This window comes from Pleuronectes platessa, chromosome 5 (assembly GCF_947347685.1).
Source record: "Pleuronectes platessa chromosome 5, fPlePla1.1, whole genome shotgun sequence".
Lineage (NCBI taxonomy): Eukaryota > Metazoa > Chordata > Actinopteri > Pleuronectiformes > Pleuronectidae > Pleuronectes > Pleuronectes platessa.
In genome coordinates, this window is record NC_070630.1 from 23660313 (window position 1) to 23679051 (window position 18739).

At 42.4% G+C, this 18739-nt stretch overlaps 1 protein-coding gene across 1 annotated transcript in view; it reads right to left on the minus strand.

The window, feature by feature from the left end:
* LOC128440812 (calsyntenin-2) overlaps positions 1-18739 on the minus strand; it is a 238423-nt gene that overhangs the window by 12302 nt on the left and 207382 nt on the right. The window contains exons 9-12 of the mRNA XM_053423654.1: positions 15621-15783; positions 8013-8179; positions 5714-5862; positions 109-320 (exon numbers count right to left, since the gene is read on the minus strand). Of these exons, the coding sequence (XP_053279629.1) occupies positions 109-320; positions 5714-5862; positions 8013-8179; positions 15621-15783 (691 nt within the window). The remainder of the gene's footprint in view (positions 1-108; positions 321-5713; positions 5863-8012; positions 8180-15620; positions 15784-18739) is intronic.

The following is an 18739-nucleotide window of genomic DNA, read 5'->3' on the forward strand; positions in this document are numbered from 1 at the left end:
TGTATTTGGAAGGTTGTGAATTTGTTATCACCAACACATAAACAAATCTCTGAATTGAATTACCTATGGAATCAATATAACAAAATTAATGCACGTTACAGTCCATACCTGTGTGATGTACAGCAGCATCTGCCCTGCTCACTGTGCTGATGATGTGAAGATCCTGGAAAAGTGATACGCCACCTTGTGCTCTGAGGTCAGAAACTGGCCAGCTCAGTCTCTCCACTCCAGTGATGGTGATCCTGGGCTCGCTGGGCTGGAGCACCATCACCTCCGCCTCGATGTCAGGGATGGTGATACATGTGTCTTCACCAAAACACCTAGAGACAGAGATTAAGGAAGAGGAAGACATTAGGGTGAGAAATACAAAAATCAAGCTGGCTCAGTGTTTTTAGATGTTAAATTACAAATGATCCTTCCGACAGCAGAGGACAAGATTCCCATTGAAATGTTGTCACTAAATTGCTGTTGAGACAGCTGTTATTACACAGATGCTGAAAATCCCTTTTTAGCCCAATTTTAAAGGAATAGTTTGACATTTAAAATACTTTAACACATAATTCCCCATTTTACCCAAAACGAATGAGTGTGTTTGCTGAAATGTCAAACTTTTCCTTTTACCTTGACGTCTTTTGACATGTAAATACTTACTGGAAGGAAAGCCACAAAACAAGAACAGGTTATACTTTTGAAATATACTCTTGAAAAGTAGCATTACTTAATGGCTTTCTTTTTTACTGGTAGAAGTCAAGCTTTCCCTCATGGGGCAGTGTGTCCAAAGTGTTTTTATTTTTCATTGTCAGTATTAACATTTAGATGATACCTGTTACAAAACCAGGACTTTGTTCACAATCTCACACAAATGTCACCACACACTGTCTCCCATGTAAACACTGCCCTTCAGCGTCAGTCTTTATTTCCCTTCCCTGACTGATGTCTCAACATGGCTGATCCTGCTCACTGGAGAAAAGGTCAGGATGGAACCGTCCGGTTGCTTCCCAGCACTGAGAGGTGACAGAGGAGACAGGAAGGCACTTGAGGACGTTGTATAAAGAAGCTCTGGTCCTCACACAAGCTGCTGTTTACCGAGGCAGCATCAGGATGTAAAACCATGAAACACTACATCAGCTAATAAAGCTTATCGGCAGAACCAGGACCTCTAAGCAGCACTAAAACCACAGCTGCTGAAGTCCAAATCCAAACCACAGTGCATGCAGTTATTCAAGGGCTGAAACCCTCTGTCAGGGCTCAGGCGACACGCACAGACCTGCAGCAGTGCACCCGCTGTGTTATTGTACGTGCACGTCTGCCTCCCTGCTTGCCTGTCAGCGTGCGATAGCATGTGTTTAAATGCACAGCTTCCACTGGCAACCTTGAATGGAGCAAATCGTATCAGCTCTCGAGGACTTGAGCTGGCTAGCTGTGAGCTCACAACACACACCCACACACATATACACACACACGCACACACACACATACATATTCACATTAATGAGTGTGATGGGGAGTGAGGGGTGGGTGCATCTTGTATTTTCCCACCTATATTCTCATTTGAAACATGCACAAATCCCGTAATCTCCATATGTTTTCCCATCGAGAGAATCTTTATGAAAAGATAAGAAAAATGGCAGTGAAAGAGGTTTAGTTTATTCAAAATATTTGTTTTGCATGAACATTATCACCCTGTGTAATCCATGTACAAAATTCCTTATCAGGTTGCACGACCCAAGGGATTATAAAGGCTTATTCCAGCCATTATTTTAATGACGTGCCTCTGACATACCTAAATTCTGCTAAGTATCATCAATGCTCTTCTATGTGGGAATCTTCTCCATCTCTAACACTCATCCTGTCACGATCTGCTCCACCTGCGAGTGACTTCACGCCTGGACTCTGTGACTCGGTGCTGGACCACTCTGCCAACAGCTGGAGGAACGCCAAATCACGGGAAATTGTTTTTGTGACTAATTTCAGGAGCCCAATCTGCTTATGAAATCTGTTACATTTACATCCAATATGGTTTTATATTGTGGAATAAACCCTGCGCTCACTCTGCCCGACCCACCTGCAAGGGAAGGGGGACACGCTGGCAACAGATGCACAAGGTTATAATATTAAAACTGTGTCACTCACCATCCTAAACTCATTCACCGCTGCCGATATAACAGACTCTCAATATTAAAATTGCTTTAGGCAGCTAATTTAATGGAGGAATGATACAGGCGAAGGCTGCGTCCACTCTAATCGAAAAATGAAAACAATCTTCGTTCGGGCGAGCTTTTTTTATGCTTCGTATCGGAAATAATCTCCTTCCATACTAACACACCAGAAAACACAGGGATTTCTTTGCTTGAATCAACAACACGGTGGAACTGTTACTGAAAGCAATCGTTGGAAACATTAATAATTGCTTTTACCACTGGTCGCTGAGTCGTGGGTGATAAAACCCAATCAGAAAAAAGGATGCAGGTGTCTGTGTTATCCAAATAGAGTCTCTGTTTGTTTCTGCCCACCCAGACTGATCCACGTCAGATACAGATATCGTCCTCTGTCCGTATCCTGCGTTCATTTCATCCATCATTGTGCATGTTGTGGGGGGGCAGTGTGGTCAACCAAACAAGATGACCATGAGACATGAGGAATAACTTTTTGGTAAGTTGGACCAACCCCTGTTTACAAAGCTGCTCGCTTGGCCTTTTTTCCTAACTTTGGTCATTAACTGAGGTGCATGTATGTTCTGCTGTGTGGAGGAGAAACCTGAGTCATCAGCACTTGCATGGACGCATCAAATTATTGTATTTTCTACAAGATCTCTTCCCTCTGTGGCACCAACATGACAAGGAATTACCCTGGTTTTACCACTGGCAAATCCATAACGAAATTGTAAAACAACCCTACTTTGTTTTAATCCGTTTGTTCTTCTAATAAACCGAAACATCATGAAAGACCTGCTTAAGGCATAGCTCTACAGTACATTCAGAAAGCTCCTTACTGGCTTTAACTCTGCTGATGATGCCTGACAGCAGGATGAGAAACTAACTATTGTCCCTAATCCTTCGCAGTTGTCTAAGGCCACAGTGTGAGACAACAACAGGTTTCGGGGCATCGTGTTGTTTGTCCTTTTCTATCCAGTGGCAACGGCCGGTGGTGTATGTGTTTGTGTGTGTGTGTTCGCTGTGCAGGCACTAAGCCATTCTTGACAGCAGTGGGAGATACAAAGTCAGTGAAGCAGAGCGATGGCTGCTGTGAGGGCCAGCTGAGAAAAAAAACAGACCTGGAGCCGGTCCAACTTAATTATAAAGAAATATGACAAGGGAGCCTAAAAGGGTTGCTGCAAAGATTAACGCTGGTTACTTTTATTTTCTTAAAGCCTGAAGTAATTGCAGTTATTATTAAACGCCAGCTTGAATCAAATTTAGTTGCATTTGGAGGAATTCATTAACACTTTTGTTTATTTGTGTGGACTGATGCTGGCTGCAGGTTTTTTCAGCAGTTCCAGGCGCTCAGTTTAAATAAATCTTTTCCCGCCTATTCTTGTTTTGTCTGTTATTAACTTGATTCGAACAGCACTGTTCACGGACACTATGTAAATGCATAATACTCTGAAAACATGAACCTGCATTTTACTGCTAATTAGGATCAATCTCTGAACACATCTTTCATCTGGTGCTGGAGCGCAAACAGACAGAAATACCACCTATAAGAACCCTGCTCCTAAAATCCAATCATGTGGCAGTAACACAGAGACACATTTACTGTCTGAGCACCTGCTCTAGTACATGGGAATTATGAGTTCACCTGGTAGCATCATCTCACAGGTTGTTTTACATCATACTGGGTATATAGTATGTGATACAGATTTGTGTGTGTTGTCAATATGAATGTACAGCACATTATTGGAAGGTCTCATTTTGAAACAGATTCATATTAAATTAGATAATTTGCACACAGCATCAATCATTAAGCCTCTGACCACAGAGCAAAAACCTAATAATCTTTAACCGGTTTAAGTTTCACTTTTAATTTAATTAATTAATTTAATCAGTGTCTTAGCTTTACGCGTGTTCGTATATTTCCTTTTGCTAAATGTGGGTAAAGTTAAAGTTATCTATTTCTGGTTAGTGAACTTCTCTTATGTATAACAATTAAAACAAAATTAATAAAAAGATCTGGGTCCTCCGTCTCTCTCATACATCAATCTTTCTTATTTAAGTGTAATCATCATCATCTGTGAACATTCTTATGCATCAATGTCTTTAAATTAGCACTTCTAGTTATGCTATTCAATTTTTTTTTGCTTACACCAATTTATACAAATGGTTAAATAAAACTAGAATAAAATCAAAATAGGCTATTTCATCTTGACGTTTTATTAATAATAAAAACAAAAAGTTTATGTTTTTATGTCTTAATGTTTTTCAGCCTCTGAACCACTCTCCATGACAGACTGGAATAAGTCCATCAAAAAATACATAATATGATGAGGGGGGGGGGGGGGGCCTGAGGGTTAGTTGTTAAGATTATCGCTATTGGCTTAATTATTTTCTCAGCGCCTGCAGGAATTACATTTATGAAGAGTTAGCAAGAAATAAGTTTGAATGACTCAGCCTCTCTGTTGGTTTGTGTGGACTGATGCTGTCTGTTGCAGTGAGGGGAGGCTTTGCACCAGTTGATGACATGTCATGGCAGGACGCTACTCTAGGAGAAGGGGTTTCACGCACGCACGCACGCACGCACGCACGCACGCACGCGCACACACACACACACACACACACACACACACACACACACACACACACACACACACACACACACACACACAGACAGACACAGACAAACAGACTCTGGTAGCATGGAGGTCAGTCAATAGTCTGCAAACAATATTTAGCAGTGACGCAAGCTTGGCCGTCATTAGCATTACGTAGACCTTGATTATCATTGTACCTCTTGCTACGATGAACACACACACACACACACACCCACACACCCACTTACACACATGCTTCTACTGCGTTAGATGAAGTTCTTGAGCCCGCAGTCATGCATCAAACCCAACAAAATGGAGGAGAGTGAACCCCCAGGGTTCTGCTGCGGGGGTCTACATATATTTAAAACAATTATGAATTTTAATGGTAACCAGCCAAGGTGGGCTGTTCTACCAGCCAGCTCTCTCTTTCCCTCACACACTCTCTCTTTTTGTACCCTCTTTCTCTCATTCTCTCATTCTTCATTCCTGGCGAAACCAAGGCAGAATTATTAATACATGAAATGAAAATGTAAGAACTGGCCCCCGGTGGCAACAATGCACAGCAAATTGTGTATTAACGGAAAAGGATAGTTACAGCAGAGGGAGGGAAAACACACACTGACACACACACACACACACACACACACACACACACACACACACACACACACACACACACACACACACACACACACACACACACACACAGAGAGGGAGAGAGAGAGAGAGAGAGAGAGAGAGAGAGAGAGAGAGAGAGAGGAATACTGTATAAGTCAGACACACATGATATCTGCTCTGTCTCAACACTACACAGAAGTGTCGAAGAAGATTAACAAGTCTGAAATCTGAGAGATGAGACAGAGAAAAAAAGGTAGTAGGAAATATGAAAGGAAGCCGAAAAAGGAAAAGTACAGAAAACTCACAACAAGTACAAGAAGAAGTAAGACAAATAATTGTCTCTCTTACTGGACGGTGGTGGAGATACGCAGACGTCGGATGCCTGGCGTGGGAAACTGGCGAGAGTTGATGTAGGAAACCTTCCTGACAGCAGTGTTCATGTTCTCCAAGTCCTCTCCCTCCATCACCAGTATGGACTGGGCTGGGTTAAAGTGGAACTGTGAAAAGAGAAACCAGGGACATGAGATGGACATTGACAACTACTGGAAGAAAAACAAACTGTCTCGTAGACAGCCAAGGGCCCAGCCAGGTCAACCTGCAGGGAGCCCCGTCAAACTCTCTTAAGCAACATGTTATACTGAGTAGACAGCTGAAGAGTAGTGCAGCTTCAACACATCATACAGGTCATTTAACCCAAAACATGTTTATCTGATCATAATGAGAGGTGAGTTTGAGAACATGAAAATGTTACTGTTTAGCAAGTGATTGTGACTTTATTTCCTCCTGACAGGCAGCCATTGATTTCTACTGGTTTCACTGGACAGTAGTATGATTGTCAGCTTCCGGGGACTTGAACCCTGCTTGAGTCAGGTGATCCATCAAAGTCCTCATCATGTTGGGCCTGCACTTCCATGAAACAGCAGTTTGACTTTGAAAATAACAAGACGAGGTCAAAACCTATATGACTGGACCATGTGTTGTCTTTATGCAAAATCCAAAAGGTAGATTAAAACGGTTGGAAAACACAATGTGCTTATGTGCATATTCATGAAATCACCGTGTCATATTAACATTCTTCCAACTGGTTTCAGCTCTTTATCTGTTTGCTTCTCTCCTGCTATCTGTGCTCGTATACAGTATTTTATGACAGCAGGCTTTTCTATAAAGCTGTTCGCCAATTAACATGTTTTCATGTGTTCCCTCCTGTCAGTCAGCTGCTAGTTCTGTACCATGATCAATGAGTGACCCACCTCCAGCCCTACATCACCTCAACTCTGCATACCCAGTCATCTCCCCTCTACCATCCAACCAGAAGCCCCTCATCAGGCGTCCCAACTTTGTGCTCCATTCCTCACTACCACCTCCATTGCATGACTCATTGGTCTGCTTACATAGGGTTCTACCTCACTCAGGGGTCAATTCCTTTGTTCACAATGAACTTAATTTGATTCCAATTGAATCATTCAGATTTATGATCTTTAACTCTTTTTAAGTACATGTTTTTTAATTACCTACGAAATGTAAGAACTGGCCCCCCTGTAGCTGAGACCAATAGGCAGCCTCCCACACTTGGCCTATGGTGTACCTTTAGTCTCTCTCACGATATTCAGCTGATCAATGATGTGACCTCATCACAAATTCAACTCTCTCAGTCGCTTAGTCTTGAACATGTGCGTTAACAGGGCTGGTCCTGCTGGATCACCTATGCTGGGGGTGGCTTTAGGCCTTTTCAGATGGATTTGCATCGTGGATTGAAAGGGAAAGGATCTAATGTGAGGTCAAAAGACAGGTAGGAAAACAACAGCATAATAAATAGCCTCAAACCAAAGAAACACTGGCATGGTGCTTGTGATAGGTAGAGAATAATAAGTCAATTCTCTTTTCAAGTATACTCACAAGAAAAGCAAGTGGGCTGTTTCTACACTGAGGTCTCTAAACTGGGTCTCTCCGAAGCAGGTTGACAGTACTTTAGCACTCCATGGGACTCACCACATGCTCCATCTCCCCTTTACATTTTCCCCTTCACACATTTTCTCCTCCTGCTGACTGCTCTCATTTTCTGATCTCTTTCAATACACGTACTTGCTGCTACCTGCCTCTACCTGCTCCTTCGCTGCATACTATTCTACGCTTATTGCGCTCTCCACCTGTTTGGCTAAATGCCGTCCTGAACCCCGCACCCCCCCACCCCCAGGACTTATAGGAGCCAGACTAGTGTGTGGAGCTGAGGAAAAAAGGGAATTACAACTCAGAAGATGAACTTCACTAGACCCTAGAGGTGTTGTCCTCCACTTCCATATCCGCCACCTCGTGCCATTTTTTCTCATCAAAAGGCTGGCAAGCATCTCTTTGCTGTAGCACAGCAGGAGCTCCATGGACAGAAAAGATCAAGCGAGAGGGGGTAAAAAGCAAGGATGATAGAAAGCATTGGGTTCTGGTGAGTGGCTGGATAAGAAAGGGTAGCTTTGAGTTTGCCCACACCCCTATCAATCGTGTATGGCCTGTATCTTCCACACAGAAGGGAGATGGATTACCTGAGCTGGTGAGTGGGGTGGGGAAGCCAATTGCCAATTCAGCTGTGGTGATTTAAAGAAACAGTATTCCTGCTGGGATCAAAGTGTGTGTTTTTGTGTCGGTGTGTGACTACCTTTATGCTCTTATCCAGACTCTCAAGGGAATTGATGTCCAGTCCCTCTTTGCAGGCCTGCAGACAGGAAATGACTTTCTGACTCTCGATCTTCCCTGGTCGGATGGTCAGTCCGGATAGGCTGCCCCGGAAATACTGAGTGAACCGTGGCTTGGTCACCTCCCCACCTACACACATAGCCATACACACATAGTACAATATTTCAGAAAAGGCTTTTATACACAGCAATATAATGCATCACTGAACCTCAACGTAGTATAGACCACCACCATGGTGTAATGTTTGCCTATCCTGCAATGTGGTCTCATGAAATGGTTTGTAAAATATCTTACGAAAAGTTATGTTCAAACTTTCGTAGAGAATCCTACGAAATGCTCCAAACGACAAGCGTGCCTGCGCAGGCGAGATATGTGTGTTTCAGTTTCAATATTTTCCTTCATGGTTAAAAGAACTAACTGCTAATATATTTTCTAAACCCTATTTTCACAACTCTAATCTCAACCCGGAAGTATGATACAAAGTACTACAAATTGAACGATGTTCCCGTACGTGTGTGGGAATTGTTCCCATCTTTTGTAGTTCTAATGTGTTTTCACTATTATGTGAGATTGCGACCGGGAACCTTCCATGCTTTTTTATGTTTTTTTGGTGTAAGAAAAACACTTGTGTCTCTACATTAATCATGAGCCTTGATGACCAAATTGTGGTTATAATTGACCATTGGATGTTTTGTGTCCCCATTCTGTGAGTAAATGGCAGAGTGCAGCAGCAAAAGTACAAGTGTTACCCAGGCTGGCCCACCCGGGCTAAAGAAAAGTAAAGAAAAAGTCAACAGATTTAAAGTACGCCCTCTGAAGTCCATAAAGGCAAGGACCACCAGGAGGATTCTCCAACTCATTAGCTGACAGGTATCAAAGCATCACCTTCAAACTTCCTTTCCTTCTTTTTATGTATCTCCTCACTTCATCTTCCTGTCCTGGCATTAATGCATCAAAGCACTGACTGTATAGAGCAGTCCATTCATCTAATAACATTTTGTTATGAAAAAAGATCTGTTCTTGTTGATACATCAAACATTTGGAGAATGCAGTGGAGTGATGACTGAAGGGCACAGATGGAACTAAGGTGCATAACAAGAAACTGTCTTTCTGGCTCTCTGTCAATGTGTCTGTCTGGTGTCTCTCTGCACCTTCCTGACACTGTGGGCTTTCATACATATGCTACACACTGATTGTTTGAGCTAAGCAGCAAAAGTAACTTCCAATCTATTCATTCCTATTTTCACAGTTTGTAGTGTGTGCTCATCATAAACTAAAACCCAGCAAATCTGGTAAGTGCTACTTGTCTGTTCAATTCTCTATAGGTCTGTCTGAAAGAAGAGAGGCACCAGTTTGCTATACTACTGCACCCTATATTTTTGCCCTTGTATTCTGTACTTGGGGGGAGGGGTCTTAAGCCCCACTGTTCTAATCAACATTCACCAGCATGGGAGGAAGCAAAGATCTTGATCACTCGAAAGTCACTCTATTAAAGACATTGGCATAATAGGCACATTCTTTATGTTTTTAAATCAACTGGGATGGGAAAGTTGAGTGGGACGCGAAAGGAGCTCCACTGTTGCTCTAAACTGCCTTCTGACCTGAAGCCAGCTGCTAATGGTTCACCTTCAATAACCTCTACACACTTTTCCTTGATTTTCTACCTGAAAACAATCTGAGTGCATTGAGTGACCTCCCAAATACCCTTTACTGCTTAGCAATTTGGACTCCCTCAACCTATGCATATGGTGAGCCATCTGTAGAAATGATTCTACCTCAAGAGGCTCTATGTAAAATTCATATCTGTTCCAACCAGCGCTGTAAATCTTTTCCTGATTATTCCAATCTAATCACTGTGACAGTGCTGGTGTGGCTTCCTTCCTTCTTCTTCTGTGGCCATAAAAACTAGACTGGGCCCCTCGCAGCTCTGCTCAAGATGCAATCATTGTCTCACTGAAGACAAATATAACTCTAGCTGGGTCCCACGAGATGACAAACTATACAGTCATGCTGTGAGGCTGTGGCAGATGGGTGTCACTGGCACAACCTGAAGGGTCATATGTGGGCACTGGGGGACCCGTGGGTGATAGATGTGTTGAAGGCCAAAGTAGTGAAAGCTAAATCTGTCAGTTGTTGTTCTGCTACCCTGTCATGAGTCAAAATCCTGCCTCAGCTCTGCCAGGAGCAAGACAACAGAGTTTCACCCATTACTGCTTGACCCTCATGGCTAAAAAGTTTTACAACTAAAAGTGTAAACCATTTCTTGGCAAGCAGAGCTCTCCCTGTTCGCACTTAGTCTGCTCCCAACCACAATTTGTCTCAATGGACAGTATGCGTGTATGATCCATTAATTCTTATCTAATCATCATCAGCTGCGGAGAACAAAAGACGTGAGGGAAAGGTATAAATTAATATATCCGAGCACTGGACCTCGTAAAACCTTGTCAATATGGCCTTTCTTGCCAAACCTAATAATCATTTTTTATTTTTTTATTTTATTTGGGTGAACCTTTAGCTTTGACACTTATACAATAATGAGGCATTGGTATTCCAGATGTCTGCCATGAGTTGAGGGTATAGTTTACTACTGCGAACCGAGTGCACTTCCGATCCACCAGACATGGTCCTTCTTAGTGTCAACTGGAAGAAATAATTTTAGTCCGTGGACCAGACAATCCAGCTGGTGACAGGGCAAAGCACTCTGTGATATTCCACAGTAAGTGGGGTTGGGGAAATACTCATTTAAAAAAACCCTGACCTCATCAGACAGCACCAAGCTTGACCCAGGCTCCCATAATTTCCTCCTGATGGGACAGGCACATTCATCACTGCCCTCGGTTATGCTCCCAGGGTCTGAAAGAGTCAACCAGTGCAGGTTGAGACACAGCTGGGAGCACCGCTGGAAACACTTTATCATGCTTCAATTCCCTGGTGTGAAAACGTGAAGGAAATGCACTGCAGACCTTCGACTTTAATCATCCCTACGATTGCTGACCTGCAGCTACACTATATGCCCACTATGGCCCGTTGAGTAGAGCTCCCTTATCACCCCGGGAGCAGATAACAGAGTCCTACCATCAATGTGAGGTACCCAGGGGAACATATTAACCCAGTGGCGTTTCGTCTTCCTGTCTACCGTAACAGACAAGAGACAGATGAGGCCTTTTTCTTGACTGGGAAGATCTAGAAATAAAATGTGTATACATAGACAATTGGGGGCAGCTATCAAACTTCCCACGCCTAAACTCTTCCCCTAACTATTTGATTTCATATGAATAATTTAGGACTTGATTCATGCAACACAACAACAAGGAGGCCAATATCAAGTATTTTGCCATCAAGTGCCAAAAAGACTTCTTATACAAGATTTTTGTACGACAACAACCAAGTCATGAAGCTTTATTTCGGTAACTACAGCTGATAAAACCCACCGGCCACATTTCAGAAGCAAAATCGATGAAGTCTGTGTTTGGCATTGTGGACCCAGTGCTTCAAAATTTACAAGGAACTCCGAGTGGTAAATCTGCCACTGTTATCACTGCAGCCTGTCTTGTCTGCCACACACAACAGATAAGTTGACAAGCAAATCAACAAGCCATGAACATCCAATTTCATGCACTGTAAAAATCAGGTGCAAACCAGATATATTGGTTATGGATCATGTTGGTGTTTCTGCAATCAAAATATGCTGAAAAATATACACTTCTTTTTGAGGTATGGCAGGACAACTCTGATCTCACTTGCATGTTCAACTCTAGTTTCAGTTCAGAACAATAACCACACCTGTTTGCATATTTTAATCCACCTCCTGCATATTTAAAGCCGTCTCCTGCATATTTAAAACTTCCTGCATATTTAAAGCCGTCTCCTGCGCGTGCCGATACCTGCCAGGTACCAGGTAATCAGGGGAGTGGAGTCTATCTAACACAGAGTCACATTTGGATTCTCATATAACAAACTATGCCAAGTCATATAAGCCATTCTTGCCTCTTTCTTTATGCTTCACCTGCTGCCTTACCTTTTCCAAATTACCATTCACTTCAATTTTTTTCCTCTGTCCTCTCTCTAGATATCCACCTTTTCACTCAGTCCCTTCCTGACAGATGTTATCAATTTTGGCCGTGGCCAGAGAAACCATTAAGGGTCTCATACAGAGGGTAAAAAAAAGAAAAGCAGAGGAGAGGGGAGTACTGAGACGCTGCGGAGCGGCAATGATACAGGTGATAAAACCGCTGATCCTTCCTCTTTACAGAGACTGGTTTTTATTTTGTGTCAGCTACGGTTTGCAGCCCTCCTTGCTCTATAGATCTTCACTCTCTTCTTTACTCTGCTTGATTTGCGTCATTTCCAGAGGAGCAACAGATGTAAGTGCAGAGGCATGGGAGAGCAAGATATAGGACCATTACTTAAGTGTAAGCGTTTGAGATACCCTTACTGTGAGATTTACTGTACATATACCATTACACTGTATATATACACAGTTATTTATGTTTCAATTTGAGCTTGTATTTAACCATCAACACGTCGGTTTGCTGCTAGAAGCTGGGGAGTCAATGCAGCAGTGTGCAATTACACAGTTGAGGAAAAAGAAGAGTGAGGCGAGGTGACTATGTTGCTGTACGCTGTCTGACTGCACACGCTTCTGAACATGAACAACCTCCACCAGGTCAGGGGGTAAAATGCCAGCACTTTACTCTCCAAGGTGAAGGAGGGAGGATGGATGGTGCGGGGGAACTCTCCATCCAAAGAGGCCTGAATGAAAATGTTCAAGTGCAATCATTGTGGCCAGAGAACTCAGTGCCTTGTTGAAGCAATGGGTCAAACCAGCAACTTTGATTTATGTAACTTAAGGAGCAATGCAGTCCAGCACTTTCCCAGTAGGATTATCAATGTGTTACACAAAGAGGTATCTAACACACACAAAAGTTTTAAATATGTGTTCTTTTAAGAACCGTGTAAGAGTAGAACTTAGAGTGGAGAGATGGATGATGTATCTCCACTTGCTCCCACTATCCAAAAAACTGCAAAATACATCGGATACGAAAGTCATAATTTAGAGCCAGAGTCTGCCAAACAGCAGATTGCAATTACATTTAAGATAAAAGGAGTGGACTTGAATACATCATTTTTTGTGTTCGGTCTATGTCCCATCTGCTAACATGGGTGTGGGGAGGTTTATGGCCTACATTGGAGCCTGCCTCCATAGTGCAATTGGAACACTTTAACTTCACTTTTGAGGAGACACCACTTCATCTTTCTTTATACAGTCTATGGTGTGGAACTTACACACAGACCTCAGGCATACACCAAACTGTCTGCTACTGTCCAAGTCAGATTTAGAGTATTTTAGGTTTTTCAACTTCTTTTGTCCTGTAACACTAAGTTAATCATCTGTACATGTCCAGATAACCAATGACGTGTGAGTGACCATCCACATACAATGTAAAATGAACGAGTAAGTATACATGCCCTATGAATTCTGCAATTAAATACTACTACTTAAAACTACTTAGACAGGCATGTTCACATTCGTGTAGTCGTGTGCAGCTTTTGCAAATAATCTATTTGGTCATAGGTTTATTCTGCATGCACTCATGAAGCTCATTAAAGCTGCGTTTGTGAACACTACCCACATACTTCCAAGTGTCATTGGTATGGTTGTTAAGCAGCACATCCACTAGAGGGCAGCGCAGAGTTGAGTCTCTGTTTGCGATAATGTACCACTTAAGAAAGATGCAAAATCTGCCTTATCCACTCGCACTTATCAACTCACAAAGTCTCAACTTGAAAGTCCCTCAATAGCTAAAATGTCTTCCTCATAATCTCCGGTTGTCTCATTTTACCTATTGGCAACACTGCCCCCAACAATTTTCAGCGGTACTACTCCTTTTTGTCTGTGTTGTCCATGTTCATAAGCTTCCAGAAGAGGCAAAAAATGAATACTGAGTACGGACAGAGGCCTAGTCCCTTTCTGTATGAATATCTTAGATCAGCATAATAAAGCCTTTAAGGTGCTGCAATACCTGTAGGTGCACCAGAAAAAAAAGATAACCCACTTCAGCTGTTTGTTTAATGTTCTAACTGAATTATTACATACAAACCAAAAGGAGTAAAGATAAGTTCACATGATACTGCCAATATCAGGCATCATAAGCTAATGCCGCTGTTCTGCTAACGTGCTGCTCACACTATGCTGTCTGTGCAGACGAGTTGTAAAACTCCTCTTCTAATAAAAGCTGATTCATGTTAGTTGGCAGCCCATAATGGGAAACTGAAGCAGGTTTCATTGCAAAGAATTTACACACTGACTGAAGCTGTAAAAATCTCACCGCAGCACAGTGGAATGGCTTCTTTGGATAAATATCTGCAATATGATTATTATAAATGATATTCATTTGCTGTGATCAGGACAGAATCAATTTCTATTAGACAATGCTGACAGGCCAGTTAAGCGTTATGAACCATGAAACTCCATCATGAAATTTAATTAAATATTGCAAAATATAACTCTTGCATGCAACCCCACTGCTTTGAGCTGACAAATGTTTTTTATTTACTCTGCCATCCGTTTGCAAACTGTATCATGTAATATCCTCTCGGAACTCTAAACCATCACGTGCCAACACCAGGGAATACACACCAGACATTAAGTGGATGGTTCAAAGCATATGTTGAATTCCTTTTCACTACTGCTCAAGAAAAAAGGAAACAAAAACACCCCATTCAGAGCAAACATAAGCCTGCTGGACAATAGAAAAGCTCATTTTAGCAATCAAGATGCTGGACACTTAAATGCCCCTTCTGTTTGCCTTGAAAAGGCAGCCTGCTGTGGATAATGGCTTATTTTAAGATCAGTATTGCCTTTACAACTCTTTTCAGAGGCTTAGCCCCAAACTGGAAGAGCAGACATATGTCTCTGAAGTCATTCCTCTATTCAAGGCCTTTTTAATCCTCCTCGGGGCTTGCAGTGTTCAATGAAAGAAATGGGAGGGGAGGAGGAGAATGAGCTGGGTATTGGGTGGCGGGCTGTCACCGCCGCAGTTGAAAGAAAGGCACGATGGCCTGCTCCTGTTCCTGCTCCCGCACGGAGAGATATCAGGACTCTTTATCGAGGCTAAGCATCATTGAGCAGTCTCATTTGGGCGATCAAATCAGGGGCAGTTGGTACCGTGTGAAAAAGAGCCCTTTACTCTGCCCTTGTGCAATTAGTGGCAGCTATCACTTTGGAGGGCAGTGTAATTGTACGCCTTCATTCAGACTGGTTCAACTGTTGTTCAAAGGCAGACTAAGTGCTCTTCTGATAATTACATCGTTCATTCAAGACCAGAAAACATGTTCAATATCTGATGGCTCCTTTGTCTGTACATCAGACAGTATTATGTATGTTCTTGAACTTGCCCACAGACTCACGCAGTATTCAATCAGCTAAGAAAAAGCCCTCAATACCTAATTTTACTGGGACTTTTATATTGAAACTTCTGCTCCAGCTAAATTGTTTTACTTTTAATTAAGTCAGGATGAATTAACCCTATTAAAATAATGAACTGACTAAGTGGCTCTGCCCACCCACCTTGCCAGCAGGCCCCGACGGTCAGCTGCACATCAATCTGTGTGGGGTGGATGGGCCAGTCGTCCGTCACCAGGTAGGGGTCGTAGGTCACTCCGTCCACATAGAGCGTCACCACTGGGAACTCCACATTGATGACGTAGTAATGCCACTCCTTGTCACAGATCTAAAGATAAGAGAAAGAGAAACAGTCATTAAACAGATTGCTTGACTTTTCTTTCCACTTTAGCTCACCAGCTTTAACATCAATTCCTGAAAGTAGATGTCAGTATTGTTCTGGAGGTGGTTCTACATCATCATCTTGTTTTCAGAGGTAACAACATGCTTGATTGTTCATTCACATTACAGACTGTGTTGGAGTCAAAAGAACAAAGAAGTTGTAGAACCCATAGTTAACAAAGGTGTTGATTTCCATCACCGGAGACAACTCTTGGTGAGTTGAGGAATGACGTTTTCTGAATAATTGTCTGTCACAAAGCACTTTCACAATTCCAGGAATATTTTGGAACGCTAGTGGAAATGTCGAATATTCATAGATTAAGTATGGTAAATATGGAAGTCTGACTCAGACAGGAAAACAGATTTATTTGGATCAATGTATCAATGTAGTTGATTGTTAAAGCCGGCTCAGCGTTCATTACTAAAGACAACACATCCTCCCTCTCAAACAATCTTAGAGGGCACTTGTCCTTATCCTCAGATAACCCTCATGACAGCTGTAGGCCTTTGTTGACAAAGTAGCAATAAAAAATCATTGGTAACCTTGTACAACAGTCACGGTTGGTTTGGGCACATAAGTAATTTGTTGTCTTCAATAAAAGATTGTGGTTTGGTTTAAAATAACGACCACCTTAAGTTAAGACGGCCTTCGTCGTCATGGTTACAGAAAAAAAAAATATGCTGATGGTTATGGAAAAGTGGGTTAGGGTTTAGATGAATAAATACAACCGTCCTGACTGAAAGGTTCACGTGGAAGTGAACAGCCGCCTCGTGAGCGACAGTACTTCCTTGTTTTAACACGGACTTGGGACTCTGTTGTCTTTGCTCAGGTCTTATGCCACTGCGGGTCACAGTACGTTGCCTTGCAATAGAACATGAATTATATTAATATTATAAATAAGCTGCTCGAAAAAAAGATGACATATGGGCTGTCTTCTCCAGTTGCAGTAAAACATGCAACAAGCACCAGGCCAGGAGACGGCTACATTAAAGTGAATACATTCTTCTCTATAAATATCGTCTGTGCTGTGGTGACACTGCATCAAAGCAGGAACAAATAGTAGAGTGCATATACCTCCACCAAGGCCCAACAGTTCCTTAAATTCAATAAAGCTACACCAAATTACACACACTCAAGGAAATCAGTTCCCTGAATTTTCTTTTTTTTTTAATCACGATCCATGAATTATTCTCTGAACAATCAACTAAAATGTTCACTTAGGAGACGCCATGTTCACACTCACAATGTTAAAGAAAGTGATGAAAAACATCCCTGGATCTGCCCTTTGAACCAAATCTGCACCAAAATCGAATGGGTTCTTTCCTTTACCTATGCCTCATCCTTCCATAAGTTTTATAGTAATCCATCTAGTAGGTTTTGCGTAATCCAGCTAAATAGCAAACCAACCAGCAAACATATTTCTTAGCAAAGGTAATACAGTTATCCAGAATATTAAAATCGGTTTCAGGCGATTAGTTCTTTCTAGGAACAATTATTTTTAATCATTTTTGTGATGAAAGCAGCCTCTTTTTGTAAGTGAGCTGTGATGATGATGTGTGTTTCTCTACAGGTGTCAAATTGGTAAATGCAGTGTGATGATGATGATGATGATGATGATGATGATGTGTGTGTGTGTGTGTGTGTGTGTGTGTGTGTGTGTGTGTGTGTGTGTGTGTGTGTGTGTTTGTGTGTGTGTGTGATTACCATTCATTGTATGGTGCTGAATCAGAGAAAGTGCAAATCTGATTCTTGCCATGACTCCTTATCTTCTCTCTCTCTTACACACCTGAATATTTCTCATCGTACTGTATTCATTTCTTAGGTGTTGTCAGGAACTCATGTAAAGTGACTTTAACAAAGTGAATGTCTTGCCACTGTCAGCCTTTGAGGTGTTTGTGCCCATGGGAAGAGTCTGTGCTGTATAGTTTGGGATAAGAAGGGAGATATTGTTCATATTCCAGCTCCACCATGGGATTCATCGAGTAAAAAGCTGTAAGTCTTAAAGCTGAGTGGCTCTTTGCTGAACACTCGTGGCGATGCATCAGCAAATTAACTTTTTCACCTCTTCTGAAACATGTTGAATGTACCACTCTTCAACATGCTTGACCATCCCCCCCGTCGCCGCCGGGCATTTTAATTGATTGCAGCCCACTCGTGCTTTTCTGTCCGACTCTCCTCTCCCGTCCCTTTTCTCTGCTTTAGGCTCATCTGTACCTCCGCAGCGCCAACACTCAGCTGCCTGGTGCTTCACCTCCTCCTCTCAGCACCTCTTGTATAACCTGGGACAGCCTATGAACACTCAGCCTTTGGTAACCTCCCTCTCTAATGAAGGGCGCTCCATAACACGGTGCTGTAGCGCAGCAGATGGGATTTCTAATCAATCTAGTTCATTTTCGCTGTTATCGAGGAGCGAGATGCAACATCTGGCCCATCGGTGATGGTTCTGCACAGCTGCTGAACACATACGCAGCATGTTGATCTGCTGAGTCGGTGCTCAGAGTCAACGGGGGAATAATCTGATTGCTGTTTTGATGTTGCTGCAGATGAGACTGGAACTGATTAGGTGATTACTAACTGATTAGCTTGTTAGCATGTTAGGACATACACACGTACAACGCACAAGGTAACGCTGCACCTGCTACGTGCATTTTATACAGTGATCTCCACATGTCTGCAGGACACTGGGACACATGAATACTTATGTAGACATAATGTCACATGCTTGCGCTCTTAATCTTTAACGTTTCAGTTGTATTATCACCTGGATTTTAGAGACTTTTCTCCCAGTCTGGTTACATTTCATTACCCAGCTCCCTTGTGTAATGTTATGTACATTCATGAGCATACACACTAATCCCTCTGACATTTACACGTGAAGACTCTCCCTTCCATTGCTCCCTGT